Source organism: Dreissena polymorpha, chromosome 5 (assembly GCF_020536995.1).
Source record: "Dreissena polymorpha isolate Duluth1 chromosome 5, UMN_Dpol_1.0, whole genome shotgun sequence".
Taxonomy (NCBI): domain Eukaryota; kingdom Metazoa; phylum Mollusca; class Bivalvia; order Myida; family Dreissenidae; genus Dreissena; species Dreissena polymorpha.
The window spans coordinates 103,185,352-103,200,605 of record NC_068359.1 but is presented as its reverse complement, the minus strand read 5'-3'; the positions used below and the strand labels follow the sequence as shown (position 1 = coordinate 103,200,605).

The 15,254-nt window shown below is 35.1% G+C and overlaps 3 protein-coding genes across 7 annotated transcripts in view; all 3 read left to right on the top strand.

Moving 5' to 3' along the window:
* The window catches only part of LOC127832651 (solute carrier family 35 member E2A-like), a 201,377-nt gene that overhangs the window by 140,121 nt on the left and 46,002 nt on the right, over positions 1-15,254 (top strand). The gene's annotated exons all lie outside the window — the stretch shown is intronic.
* LOC127832653 (solute carrier family 35 member E2B-like) overlaps positions 1-15,254 on the top strand; it is a 211,531-nt gene that overhangs the window by 167,519 nt on the left and 28,758 nt on the right. The gene's annotated exons all lie outside the window — the stretch shown is intronic.
* LOC127832650 (solute carrier family 35 member E2A-like) lies at positions 878-13,929 on the top strand. Its single transcript, XM_052358254.1, has 7 exons — positions 878-980; positions 4,769-5,448; positions 7,165-7,300; positions 7,923-8,171; positions 10,345-10,398; positions 10,664-10,867; positions 12,114-13,929. Exons 2-7 carry the CDS (start codon positions 5,223-5,225, stop codon positions 12,361-12,363), a joined length of 1,119 nt encoding a protein of 372 aa, XP_052214214.1. The 5' UTR covers positions 878-980; positions 4,769-5,222; the 3' UTR covers positions 12,364-13,929.

Below are 15,254 nucleotides of genomic sequence, written 5' to 3'. Positions count from 1 at the left end.
GCTTCTACATGGATTTTACCTAAAATGTGCAAAAAAAATATAAAAAGTTTGTTCGAATCCAGTTCAAAACCTGCTTTGATGCACAAATATTGCCATTGATGATTTTTTTCACTTATTAAGCCATATGTAAGATAAGCTTTGCCTATTAGAATCGAAAGACATGCCTTGTATGGAGTCTAAGTGCTGCATGTATGATGTAACCGAGTTTGGCTTTTCTACCTTAATTCTTGACGCGAAACGCTGTTACGCATGGCGCTTTCAACGGCAACTTTTATGAATTAATCTGTGTGTCATTGTACCGGAACTTTGTGATCTTTCTCAAAACAGATTATACCTGTGGGAAAAGTGCCTTTAATTTAAATTTGAAGGGGTTGGGTTCTCTTAAAGGTCACATAACCCCAAACCGGAACTCCTGTTTTTAGGGTTACATGCAGTCAGTTTGATACTTAGCACACATTGTTGAGTGCATGCTGCCTAGGATTTGTAAAATACATTGCAAATGGTTGGTTTTGGTATCAACTTGAAGGTATATTTGTAAGCAATAAGAAAATAAGCCATTTTTGTGCTCTACTTTTTGTGTTGATGGTTCCCGGCTTCGAAAGTAGGTCATACTATTTGAGCCCAAAATGGTTGTCTGCACAGCTGTCAAAACCGGTTTGCCTATTCTAAGGTAAATATTTTGAGTTTGCGCGTATAGAATTTAATGACATGCATTTTTTTCAAAAGATTATGCATTAATCTTTCCAATGATGTATGATGATATAGTGGGTATGCGCTTGATCATGGTAAAAATTGATATCGAACTTCAACTATTTTATATGTAATATAGAAGGAAATTAATTGCGCATGCGTAACCTCATATCTTAGCCTTTTGCGAATATTATCAACATTAAAGTTATTACTTCACTGTTTGGAACATCAACAACTGTCAACGAGGTTGCTATTACCATAAAAATTGTGTATGCTGTTCAAATTATGAGGTAAAAAGGTTAAAAGTGTGTAATCTATGAAACAAATTGTAAAACTCAACTAATTGTATTTTAAATTCAGATTTAATTAATTAATAAATCCTTCCACGTCAGCACTCGATGTGATTTTCGGTTCTTGGACATTCGGATATTTCTTACTCGCCCGTAATATAATATTCATTCTAGTCTTGCTTACACTTCCTAGGTGTCAGAATTCAATTGATCTTGAATTCAGACTATATTGTGTATTTTAACAAGGTTTTTAAAGCAATTGAAAATCTTTGTAGATATCAAGTTTTTTGGTTTTCATAAGCCATTACTTGATATTGACTTTATCTGCCTGCCGAACTTATTTAGGCCCACTACCCCAACTCTGAAATTCACTTTTATTTCTGCCTGTTGTAAACAAAGTGACAAGAGAGACTACTGCTACGAAAATGTTAAATTTACAATTCAATTAATAAGGACAATTTTTCAAATCATGCCATGTTGATGGTAACCAGACATAATAACAGATACTGCCCTTGTGGTTAACCTTTTTTTCTAAAAGGTACACAAGAACTGCATATAATACCTCCACAATAAACATTAGGGCGTATTTTTTTCTTGAATCACTTAACAACAACTGTTGTTCAATGACTTTGTTCCTTAAAATAGAATAACGGCAAACTGGTAGTTTGTGGTCAATAACTAATTTGCACTAATCAATCTTCTACATATCAGGGTTCTCAATAACTTTTGAGCCAACAGGCCCAAATTTGAAACCAACAGGCCTTCTAAGGGGGGGGGGGGGGCATGCTCCCCTGATTTTTTTAAATTGAGCACTTGATTTCCTGCATTTTGGGCCATTTTATGGCTATTTTAGTGGTCAACCAGGCACTTAAATTTGAGCATTTTTGTATGTTTTTTATGAATTTTAGTTTTTTTAAACTAACAAAAGATAAATGGAAAAAGCTCTTTATTACTTTTGTAAAATTTTAACTCAACATGTGATGAACAGAACTTCAACATATTTTACTGCTTTTGACCGATTCCAATATGCATTTTCATTGTTGTTGTTGTAATGCGTTAAGGGAGATAATGAAGCGACGTCTTCGCTTAATAGCTAATAGGAGCAAAATTACCTAAAAGACACGCAAATTTCGAAAAATCAATTGCCGATTTACCAAATCTGAGCGATTTTCAACCGGCCAAAATCTGATTTAAAACGGCCAATTTGGCCAGCGGCCTGCTCTTATTGAGAACCCTGCATAAAGAGGATATAATAAGCTCGGGGTTCAAATTTGGATTTTTCAGGTCAAGGAAAAAGTCACAGCTACTTAAAACAAAAATGGGTGTACTCTCAATAACTTAAGTTTGGATAAAGGTGTTGCATTTAGTGTTGTATGTGGGTAGTGTTTTAATAATTGTATGTTGGTAGCTTACATTGCAGACCTAGCTTAGGATTGCATGTTGGACCGTTACATTGCAGACCTAGATTAGGATTGCATGTTGGACCGTTACATTGCAGACCTAGCTTAGGATTGCATGTTGGACCGTTACATTGCAGACCTAGATTAGGATTGCATGTTGGACCGTTACATTGCAGACCTAGATTAGGATTGCATGTTGGACCGTTACATTGCAGACCTAGATTAGGATTGTATGTTGGACCGTTACATTGCAGACCTAGATTAGGATTGCATGTTGGACCGTTACATTGCAGACCTAGATTAGGATTGCATGTTGGACCGTTACATTGCAGACCTAGCTTAGGATTGCATGTTGGACCGTTACATTGCAGACCTAGATTAGGATTGCATGTTGGACCGTTACATTGCAGACCTAGCTTAGGATTGCATGTTGGACCGTTACATTGCAGACCTAGATTAGGATTGCATGTTGGACCGTTACATTGCAGACCTAGATTAGGATTGCATGTTGGACCGTTACATTGCAGACCTAGATTAGGATTGCATGTTGGACCGTTACATTGCAGACCTAGATTAGGATTGCATGTTGGACCGTTACATTGCAGACCTAGATTAGGATTGCATGTTGGACCGTTACATTGCAGACCTAGATTAGGATTGCATGTTGGACCGTTACATTGCAGACCTAGATTAGGATTGCATGTTGGACCAGTTGGAATAAGATCAATGTCACCAACTAATAGAAAAACTGTTTTCCACCAAATAAGTCGAGTCTGGGGGTATTGCTCTGAATTGTTTTTGGGTAGGCACTGAAAGCTTTTACATACATGCCAGATGTCCTGATCTTGACTGGACAGTCCCACTTTTGGGGTGTTTGACCCAGTGTCCCAATATAACACAATTTGTCCTAAATTATCAGCAAATTGTTGATTTTATTAAGATTCACTTCATGGAGTGTGTTTTAAGATAGCAGTCACTTATCCCTATCAATAGATGTATCATACTGAAATAAAAGCAAACTGGGTATGTATTTGAATTCTATTTCATTGCTCAATCAAGTCCAACAAAACTATTATCCTGTGTATTTATTATACCACCTGAGGTTTAAAAAACCCTGTCAAAATGGTAATTTTGTAGATCAAACAAATTGAATACTGATCAATACACATTGTGTTTCGCATGAATTTACTTTAGTTTTTTTTTTTACAGATTTTCTGAAAATTGTTTGTACATACCAGTATTGCATCTAAAATTAAGAGTTGGTTGGTTTAAACATATTTATTCAATAATGTGTTTTACAACATAATGTACAAGCATCTAAAGTTTATAGGATTGGAACGATAGCTAGGCTAGTAGGGTTCCTTTCCTCAATGGTATATTTACAAAACATAGTGGCGGTATTTGCATTCTAAACACAAATCATTTGAATAATCATTCGAGTTTAAACAAGTTTATATGTATGATCGGAACCAACATTGCTAAAATATGTTGAGACAATGTATTAAGAAAAAGCATATTGCTGGTGTGATTATGATCGAAGAAATTGATTGTGAAAACAAATGTTAAAAATAAGAGAACCGATAGTTATCCCACTCTGAACCTTCCTGAGCCTTCGATGAAAATATGGACAATAGAGTTGGTTAAATTGGAACAGTGCTAAAAAAGTCTGTGTTCTTGATATTCTTAAACACATTTATCGTCAATATTGGCCAGAAATTTAAAGTTTTTATAAGTTATGAACTGACTACTAGCTAGGTAAAGTACCGGTAACGGTGGAATGATATGAACTGTCCCAACTTTGGACCTTGAAAAATCTGGCATGTATGAGCTTTCATTCAGACCTAGCTTGGAATTGCAGAATTATTATCCCCAGCCATAGGCGGAGGGATATTGTTTTGGCGTTGTCCGTCCATCCGTCCATCTTTCCGTCCGGCACTTTTGTGTCCAGAGCCATATCTTGGAAGTGCTTTGGCGGATTTCATTGAAACTTGGTATGATTATATATATGGATAAGAGGATGATGCACGCCAAATGTCATTGTACACCATCTGTTAATAACGGAGTTATGGCCCTTTTTATCTTGAAAAAATGCTTTTTTGTGTACGGAGCCATATCTTGGAAGTGCTTTGGCGGATTTCATTGAAACTTGGTATGAGTATATATATGGATGAGAGGATGATGCACGTTGGCGTTGTCCATCAGTCCAGAATTTTTTTGTGTCCAGAAGTATATTGGTGGGGGATATCGATTCAACGAATTTGCTTGTTTAAATTAAATTAATACATTTAACTGAAACTTTGAAAACTTGGTTTGTCATGTCTTGTTTGACCTTTTGGAAGTTTTATTTAAATATTTTTGCAATACATTGTGTTTTTGCGTTGTTTTTAGATGCCTGTCCTCTGTGGATTGGATATGTGTGATTCAGTTATCTAGAATGGCGATTAACCAACATTGAATGAGTGAATCAATCAAGATTTTGCTATAAATTTCAATCAAGAAACTTCATAATTCATTTATTTTTAATTCACAATATTTACATGTAATGGTGTCGCCACAAAATGAAATGATAGCACTCTAGCAAATATAAAAAACAATAGCTGCTGACAGTGGTTCTTTACAGTACTTTAAATATTTATACATAGATTTGACATTGGATTTTATTACATATATGATTCATAAACAGAGTAATATATAATACTAGTACTTTTGAACATAAAACTGAACCAAATTAGCTTACATGTATAAACAGTTAAACAGAATTAAAAAACTGTACAATCTTGTATCTTGAAAAGTATTTATAAGTGATCGAAAATCCAATCTAATCACAACGGAGTCTACCGTAATGCTTAAGAAAAGTGATGTGGAAATGGCACTGGATAAGGCCAAAATGATGGCTGCAACTGATAGCATCATCATTAAGGACAGCAGTCTGACCGATGAGGAGAAGAAGGGACTGATGAACCCTCGGGCACTTCTATTCCTTGCCATCTGGTACTTCTTCAGCTTCTGTACTCTGTTTCTGAACAAGTACGTCCTTACTACGCTGAAGGGGGATCCCACTCTGCTCGGTAGGTAGTGAACAGTAAGGTTGATACTTGATATAATGGTAATGTATGCATATGTTGTCACTGCAGGAATAATCCATAGGTCACAGTAAACATGTGGTTTGACACCATGTATGATTAGTAGGGATATTGTGCCTGAATTAGTGAAATAAAGACTAATAATTAAAATACAACTTCATGTTGTTACAGTTACTTAGTTCTTGTATATTTGAAAAACAAAATAGTATCAGGTTAAAGGTTTGATGAAATAATTTAAAGAATTGATAGTACTCTTTATGTGTTGTCATTGCCTTGGAACAAAATAACAATACTGCAGGTGGGCATGGGTATGTTACACTTTTGTTAACCATTTTGATTAAAGCGTTGAATATTTGACATATTTTCTTAAGTTCTTGGCAAATCTTCACACAGTTAGTTGAAGTTCTGTTCATCACACAAAAATTAACACAGAAATTGCTTGGAGGGTCCTGAAGCAAACATCTGAATATAGTTCCACTTCAAAATATGGTCACCCTAGCTAAAAATAGAACTATTCCTTAACACCATTTTTGACTCAACTTATGGCTAGAATTGTAAATAATGTCACTCAAATGTTAATTAGGTGGGCCGCTGCCAAAACTGTTTAAAATGTTTTGCTCCATAGCACAATATGGCTGCATACGCTAAAATTATAATGATTACAAAATAAAGACAAGTTTTTCAGAACTTTTCTTCTAATAATAACTGGGCCGAGTTAGAGAGTGGTTCTGTTCCATTATAAAAGAGCTGTTGGGTTTGTTGGCAGTTTTCTAGATATGGCTGTAGTGAGACATCGCCAGCCCAAAACAATTAAGTTCAATTGATGTCTCAAGTGAGTGTCCTTGGGCCTTAAGCCCCTCTTGTTCTTTTTTACCCTTTATTTAACAGCCACCCTACAAAGTAAAAAAAAACGCCCAGTTTAATTATACCCCCACAAACGAAGTTTAGGGGGGTATATAGGAGTGAGCTTGTCTGTCGGTCGGTCTGTTGGTCTGTCGGTCTGTCTGTCGGTCCGTATGAAGTGTCCGCTCTCTAATTCAAGTTGTTTTCTCCGATCTTCACCAAACTTGGTCAGATGTTGTATGTAGATGATGTCTAGGTCAAGTTCAAAATATGGGTCATGCCGGGTCAAAAACAAGGTCACAGGGTCACTTAGTGCGTTTTAAACATTGAGCATGCTGTCCACTTTCTAATTCAAGTAGTTTTCATCCGAGCTTCACCAAACTTAGTCAGAAGTTGTATCTAGGTGATGTCTAGGCCAAGTTCGAACATGGGTCATGGCAGGTCAAAAACTAGGTCACGGGGTCACTTAGTGCATTTTAAACATTGAGCATGGTGTCCGCTTTCTAATTAAAGTAGTTTAGTCCGATCTTCACCAAACTTGGTCAGAAGTTGTATCTAGATGATGTCTAGGTCAAGTTTGAATATGGGTCATGCTGGGTCAAAAACTAGGTCACGAGGTCACTTAGTGCGTTTTAAACATTAAGCATGATGTCGGCTGTTTTTTGTGAAGACAACATGCAAAATCTTCTGTGTCCATGCGGCATGTGAGGGTATGCGTCACGTGTGTGACAAAGCTCTAGTTGTTTTTGTTAATACAGGTACTTGGTTTTATTGGATAATTATTGTTAAATATATCATACTGTCCATTCATGCTAGAAATCATGTTTTACTTGTTTATCAATTACTTGTTTATTGAAGGTGCTATGCAGATGGTGATGACAACTTGTCTGGGCTTTCTGCAGATGTACATGCCTCTTGGTTTCTATAGTAACATCAAGAGGAATGGAAAGCCACCAAATTTCTGGAGGAACATGATCATTGTTGGAACCATGAGGTACTAGAGATTTGGTAGCACAATGGTTATATGAAAAAGTTGTATTAAATTAACAAATACCAGGTACTGTTGGACCCAGCTCCAATTGAGATGTACTGGTCCTTTTTGGCTGTAGTATACATGCAGTGTAATGAATGATTATGACTGCGTGCACTGCATTAATATTTGAAACCAAGTATGTTGCCCATTAAATGTAGTGTTCATGATAAAAATAGCTACTTCGAAACTAGTTGTCCTTAAAAATGAGAATTAATCTTTGTTGTGCAAGCATTATGAATACTTTTACCATGCTTTTAAATTAATTTGTTCCAAGTTTATATAGCTTGATTGTATCCAAATCCTTAAGCTCTGGAGTCTATTTGTTGGGTATAATTAGTACATGTTGCCTTTGAAGAAGATCTTTAGATTGCTTCCTTAGTGGTTACCCAATTCGGTATCTCCATATTAACTGTGCCCTGTGTTTCCAGAATGAATAACACTTTAAAGTTCTATTAATTACAAATAACTTCATGGTTCATAAAAGTCTATGATAATAATACTCTTAACAACTCAATAAAGATATAATTTTTTACCATCCATATGTAAATATTGGCCTCATTTTACTATGTTGTAATATTTACAGGTTTTCAAACATAGTGCTGGGACTGGTAGCTCTGAAGTTTGTAGCAGTGTCTTTCACAGAAACAGTGAAAAGTTCCGCACCAATGTTTACAGTGGCTATAGCCTACATGATGCTGGGGGAACATTCTGGTTTCTTTACCATTCTTAGTCTGATCCCCATCATGTTTGGTCTGGGACTTTGCTCATCGTATGAATTGAGTTTTAAAATTGAAGGGTTTGCAGCAGCACTGGCAGCAAATATAACAGAATGGTAAGAAGCATTGGAACTTAATTTGCTCACATGTGTTGGGGGAGTGGCCAAGTCACTAACACTATCAATTTGTCATAAAACAACGTTTTTTATCATTTTGAAAAAAAAAATCTTATCAGATTTTTTTTTTAAAAATGATAAAAAATGTTGTTTTATGACAAATTGATAGTGTTAAAGTGACTTGACCACGCGCCCAACACCTGTGAATTAGCTTGTCTGTCTTGCTTTAGGTTTTTGGCTTGACTAGTCACCATAAAGTCTGAACAATACTACTCACTATTTATTGACCTGGCTGTTGCCATCTGCCTAAAGCTGTGGTTAACCCATTAATGCCTAGTGGACTCTCCCATCCTTCTAAATTGGATCAATAAATTTCCAAAATTAGGGATGTCTAGTATATTTATTTCTATATTTAGAATATTTCTTACAGCAATTCCTTTAAGCAAACAGCGCAGACCCTGATGTGATGCTGCATTATGCGGCATCTCATCTGGGTCTACGCTGTTTGCTAAGGCCTTGTTTCTAGACGCTAGGCATAAATGGGTTAAGGTAAATAGGTAACATCTTCATATCTTTTTGTCACTACAGATAGTGAATCAAGCTTCACACGTGTGTTCGTGGTCTTTGTGTGAGGTCCTGGATCGACAAGACTCATATTTCTTACCTTTATTTTCACAGAATTATTCCATTTTTGTTTTAAGGAGATTCAGGTTAAAGTTTTCAAGCAAGTAGTCCATAAATTTAGGCGAATGATTGAGTGCAGCTGCTACATATCTTTGTATCTACTACAGTTATGTTAATACAACTTTATATATATGTTCAGAGACAGCTTTGGTTAATGTCATAAGTTGTAAAAAGTAGCATAATGCTCAATGGATTTAATATCTCTTTTTAGCTCACCTGAGCTGTCCGTCGTGTGGCGTCAAAATTTGCCTTGTTAACATTCTAGAGGTCACATGTATTGTCCAATCTTCAAGAAATGTTGTCAGAAGATTCGTCTCAATGATATCTTCCCTTTATCAGATTTTTTTTTTCAAATTGAAAACTTGGTTTTGTGACAATTTTGTCCCTTGTTCCTTATATGGCTATATATGGCTATAGTAAAACCTTGTTAACACTCTAGAAGCCACATTTATTCCCCGAACTTCATGAAACTTGGTCAGAAGATTTATCCCAATGATATCTTGGACTAATTATAAAATGGTTCCGGTTGGTTGAAAAACATGGTAAAGATTGGGCGGGGCATTTTTCCTTATATGGCTATAATAAACCATGTTAACACCCTAGAGGCCAAATTTATGGTGCGATCTTCATGAAACTTGGTCAGAACATACATCCCCATGACATATTGATTGAGTTTGAAAATGATTCTGGTCTGTTGAAAAACATGGCCACCAAGGGCGGGGCATTTTTCCTTATATGGCTATATATGGCTGTAAAACCTTCTTTACACTCTAGAGGACACATTTATTGTCCCATCTTCTTGAAACTTGGTCAGAAGATTTGTTTCAATGATAACATGGACGAGTTCGAAAATGCTTTTGGGTGGTTGAAAAACATGGCCGTCAGGGGACAGGGCATTTTTCCTAAAAAAGCTATAGTTAAAACTTTTTAACACTCTCAAAGTCACATTTATTGTCCAATCTTCATGAAACTTGGTCAGAACATTTCTTGTAACGATATATATTGTACGAGTTCGAAAATGGTTTTGGTTGCTTGAAAAGCATGGCCGCAATGAGGTGGAGCATTTCTCATTGTATGGCTATATATTACTATAGTTAAACCTTGTTAACACTCTAGAGGCCACATTTATTGTCTGATCTTAATAAAACTTGGTCAGAAGATTTGTTTTAATGATATCTTGGACGAATTCGAAAATGTTTACAGTTGGTTGAAAAACATGTCTGCAAGGGGGTAGGGCATTTTTCCTTATATGGCGATAGTAATAACTCTAAAAGTCACATTTATTATCCAATCTTCATAACACTTGGTCAGGCCCTCTTGTTCATCTTAAATAACTTGCTGACAAGCTCTAAATAACTTATGAAAAAAACTTTTAAATCTGATCTTATTGCTTAGTATTATTGCAGCCAAATGTCCGTGAGTCAGAATGTGTTTTTTTTTATGTTTTGAAGCTTTTACAATTTTTATATCTTTGGTGTATTTTTTTCAGTTTACAAAATGTATATTCCAAGATGCTGATAAGTAGTGCCAAGTACAGATACAAGTAAGTTTAGTTGATGGCGAATGATGCTGTAGATGATAACTGTTGGGAAATTTCATACACTCATTAAATGCATATAAAAATGATATGGCTATAGCTACATGTATATACATTTGAATATTGCCAGAGTAACAACAGCAAGACATGAATATAAAAAACAACGCTGTATATTTATCTTTATTATAATAATTATAATTATACAATCTATATCAATATATTAAATGCTCTGTTCTACTAATTCATTCAAGTGTTTACATTTGCTTTTCAGTCCAGCAGAGTTACAGTTCTTTACAAGCATTTCATCTGTGCTCGTACAAATCCCTGCCTGCTTTCTCATGATCGATTTCCAGAATGCAAGAAACACAATGGACCTTACCATCTTGGCAGCGTTCATCTTAAATGGAGCCTGTTTCCACTTCCAAAGCATATCTGAATATGTGTTAATGAGCTACATACCTCCTGTTACTCATAGGTATACTGTCTGACCTAGCCTATTGTAATAGTAGTGGCAATTACATTTAGTCTTGTGCAATACTTATAGTCACCCTTTTTGTCGAGTCCACTCTTTTCAACCATTAAAAAGGTCCAGTATATATGTGTGAGTTTGTTTGGCCTGATGATTCACTGCTATTTTATCATGCAAGTAAAAAAGTTCACAAATATAAACCAAAAGTATTGCAAGTATTAAAATTGTTGTAAGTCCTGGACGGTCATACATATGTACGTAAAATTTGGGCATAATTTGGGCATAATACAGATTGTACAGAATTAAACTTCATCACGGATAATATGTTAATAATTGTTGTTAAATGAATTACCGTAACTATTCACCATGTGGAGATGACGTTAAGCATGTGAGATGTCACTGCCTAGCTCAAATGTCAAGGTTAAACATATAGGGTCAAAAGCCAATCATGCAGCTTTGCTGGATTTTACCTTCTTCCTTCTTTACCTGTTCGATGTTTGTTAAAATTGTTGTTTGAAACATTTAACAGTCTTGTAAAGTGAATAATATCATTATTTTGACTTTTAAGTTAAAGTGAAAATCTCTATACTTTGATTTAAGTAAAAGTGAATCATCTCTATATTTTGACTTCAGTTAAAGTGAATTATCTCTATATTTTGACTGAAGTTAAAGTGAATCATCTCTATATTTTGACTGAAGTTAAAGTTTATCATCTCTATATTTTGACTTAAGTTTTAGTGAAAACTCTCGATATTTGGATGTAAGGTAAAGTGAATCATCTCTATATTTTGACTTAAGTTAAAGTGAATCATCTCTATATTTTGACTTTTAATCATGACCTTGACCATTTTTATATTACATGTTGCCTACAGGCATCCACTCGTTTTATAAGTGTGTGTACCGGTATATGTGTAGATGTTTTGTAGATGTGCAAAAACATTTTATCGTGCCCATTCACGTACCTTAGTTATGTGCCCATTAAATAAGAACTTTTTACAGGAAGAGTATTAAATGTTTTTAGTTTGTAGAGCAAACTTCTTAAACATTTTTTAGCAATTGAATTAAAACTTGAAATATGTTATCACCATGAAGTGTATACATGCACAACTCTATTTTCTCAATAGTGAACCATGTCTGAATTATGTGTCTTTGAAGTTAGGGCATGGCTGCAATGCCTTTGACAAAGGGGTGTGGGGTTATTTAAAGCTTTCACATTGTGCATGTGCTAACTCAACAATATCTCTGATTTCAGTGTTGCCAATACGGTGAAGAGAGCTTTCCTCATCTGGTTATCCATCATAGTGTTTGGTAACCCTGTGACTTTCCTCAGTGGACTGGGAACAGTCATAGTCACCATTGGAGTTCTTTGTTACACGAAAGCAAAACAGATTGACACTACTAAAGGGGCCTTAAAATTCACACGTGATGAAGAAATCAGTGTAAATGGATCTACAAAAGTTACATCAGATTTCAAGTTGAAGAAATTGGAAACAAAGCCTTGATGAATTCTATTTCTATAGAAAACTACCTTCATTTGTTGTATTTTGTTTATTGATTGGGTTAGTGTTTTTGCCCTTTACATTCCATGTATGTGTTCGTAGGTTAAATAATATATGCTGATTATTTCGTCCCACATATAAGATTTGAGGATTTATTAATGTATTGCTTTGGTCCATCAATCTGTCTGATGGTAGATCAGCTTCATTTCCTTTCTCAAGTAGTGCTAATCTAATCTAATAATCTTTATAAAACTTCATTGCATATAACCTGTATCCATTCCGTGAGCTGTTACCACAACAAGTCATTTGTGATCTTTATGCATAACAACTGATATGGGATGGACCAGTAAATAGTAACTAGTAAAATGTTCTCGGTATATAAATTTAGTTATGTTAATTTGTTATTTCATTCTGTGTGTCTGCATTTGTTCTTCATCATTTATTTATAGAATGACAATAATATTACTGTCAACAGAGGCATACGGAATGTAGGATTTGTTATTTCGTATAGTTTTCAATCTGTGTTTAGAGTTATCGATTTTGAATAAATGGTCAGTATGATAAACATACTGATGTGTTAGTACTCCCCATCAAAGTGAAAGTAATATCACTAGGTTGGTCACTTAATTGTGTGTATTCATCTCTTTTGAACTTCAGTGTTGATTTGGCACAAGTTGCCTCAGATGTATGACCTTAATTAGTAGAGTATGGTAAAGGAAGGAACTTTGACTGCAAACAGTGTGAGCAGAGTTATGGCCATTGGCTTTTTATTCTACTGAAGAATACTTAGTCATAAAAATTATGTGAACTCAGTTCCTCTTTAAATACTTTGTGGATTTCTCTTCTACTCTCACATCTTCATATGTATGATTTCGAAAAAGCAACAAAAATAGTTTTGACCAGTTTTGTGCTAATTATGGGCTTTTTTCACTGCTTAATATATCGATGTAGTTCCTTACATTTTATGGACTGAAGTCCCATAGAATTTGAGCAAAAGCTCAAAGCTGAACATCTTCAATGTTAAGATGGTCGAGAAGTAAGTGTGGTTGTTGTTAAATGGAGACCCGTTTGTGGCATTCACATGCATTAAGTATTATAAACTTTTGTGCGTCTAAAATTGACATATTGATTTGTCTGTGTCCTAACTTTGGTCGTTTTTATAAACATGTAGTTCAGCTTGAATGCAGATATTTCTTATCTCAGAAAAAAATCAAAACAAAGAGTTTTTTGTCAGGACTTGTCTTTATGTGTACAATATTGCCCGGTACGTTCACAATTTGCTTGTTGTCCTAATCGTATGAAATTGCATACAGTTGTATGAGTTTACCATATTTTAAACGTTGATTAAATGATGTGTATTATAATTATATTTTTATAATATCTATTTGTTAACTCGTCTGTGCTATTTCCGGTGTTCAGATGATATTATTTCTTACATGCATTATATGGTTTTCATGGGACAGTAACATATTTATTATCGGAGTCTGTGATGTACTATGTATATGTTGGGGATCAATGCATAGTCAGTGTCACCCTAAGTGGTATTGGCATGAAATAAAGGATAAAACGATTTGATCTTTTTTTATTTAAGTATTTTAGAGACAAAGCGTTAAAAGAACTGTACAATGCTGTATTTACACGCCTCCAATTTATGTGAGCCTCGTAATGGGAAACTGGGTTTAATGCATGTGCGTAAAGTGCCATCTTTGATTAGCCTGTGCTTTTCGCACAGCCTTATCAGAGAAGACTTTTTATGCCCCCGGATCGAAAGATCAGGGGCATATTGTTTTTGGCCTGTCTGTCTATCATTCATTCATTGTGTGTGTCCCAAAACATTAACTTTGCAATATTGAAGATAGCAACTTGATATTTGGCATGCATGTGTATCTTATGGAGCTGCACATTTTGAATGGTGAAAGGTCAAGGGTATCCCTCAAGGTCAAAGGTCAAATATATGGCTTCAAAGTGGCGCAATAGGGGGCATTGTGTTTCTGACAAACAAATCTCTTGTTCCGCCTAGACTGGGTTTTAGTATAGAATAGTCGTCTTTAAAAGAAACAAATCCAAAAAGGTTGATCAAGTTTCAGATTAAAGCCGCATTCATAAAACCAGATTCATTCACATACATTAGTATTGAAGCTATCGTGAGCCTCTGAACAACATTATTATTTTTCCTTAGGACTATATAAACAAATTTCAAGAAGAAGATATTTATCGTGTGACAGTTATCCAGTGACTACCGGTAATTGGATTTGCAAAAGACCGCATTTAATTTGCCATGTGGCATTAATGATCGTTTATTGTAAATTATTTTTCACAGAGGTCTGATATACGTGCTCCTTGCACAGAATAACCATTTAAAATACTGTAAAAGTTACATGATGCACATGTTAATACCACCTCCCCACCACCCTTGTTACATATTTCCCGTTTCGAATTGGTTCGGTGCAGTTTTCCCCACCTTTCAGCGCTTGAAACATTCAAACTTGTGGGGATTTGAACTAATGATATGAAGGTGTAAATATAAGATTGTGATCTTCCTTCATAAAAATAGTAAAAAGTAATGCCACCTTTTCGCCTAAGAATTTCTGAGGCATTAAAGACGTTTTTCGTAAATATTTACATCCATGATATTCAATGTACGGTGGTATATAGGTGGCATTCACTCCTCTTTTTAGCTCGACTTTTCGAAGAAAAATGTGAGCTATACTTCTCACCCCAGCGTCTGCGTAGGTTAATTTTTCAAATAACTTTAACACTTAAAAAAATAATTAACTCAAACTTGGAATATTACTTTGTGGCAACAAGACAATTGTGTAGGTCAAGGCGTAACTCTGTCAGCATTATTTTTAGAGTAATTCCCCTTTTTAACTTAGAATTTCGGGTTAAATTTT

Excerpts from the sequence above, each read along its gene's own strand:
- LOC127832650 (XM_052358254.1), top strand. The coding sequence starts at position 5,223 with ATGCTTAAGAAAAGTGATGTGGAAATGGCACTGGATAAGGCCAAAATG. Across the intron at positions 5,449-7,164 it reads GGGGGATCCCACTCTGCTCG|GTGCTATGCAGATGGTGATG; the intron begins GTAGGTAGTGAA and ends TGTTTATTGAAG. Across the intron at positions 8,172-10,344 it reads GCAGCAAATATAACAGAATG|TTTACAAAATGTATATTCCA; the intron begins GTAAGAAGCATT and ends TATTTTTTTCAG.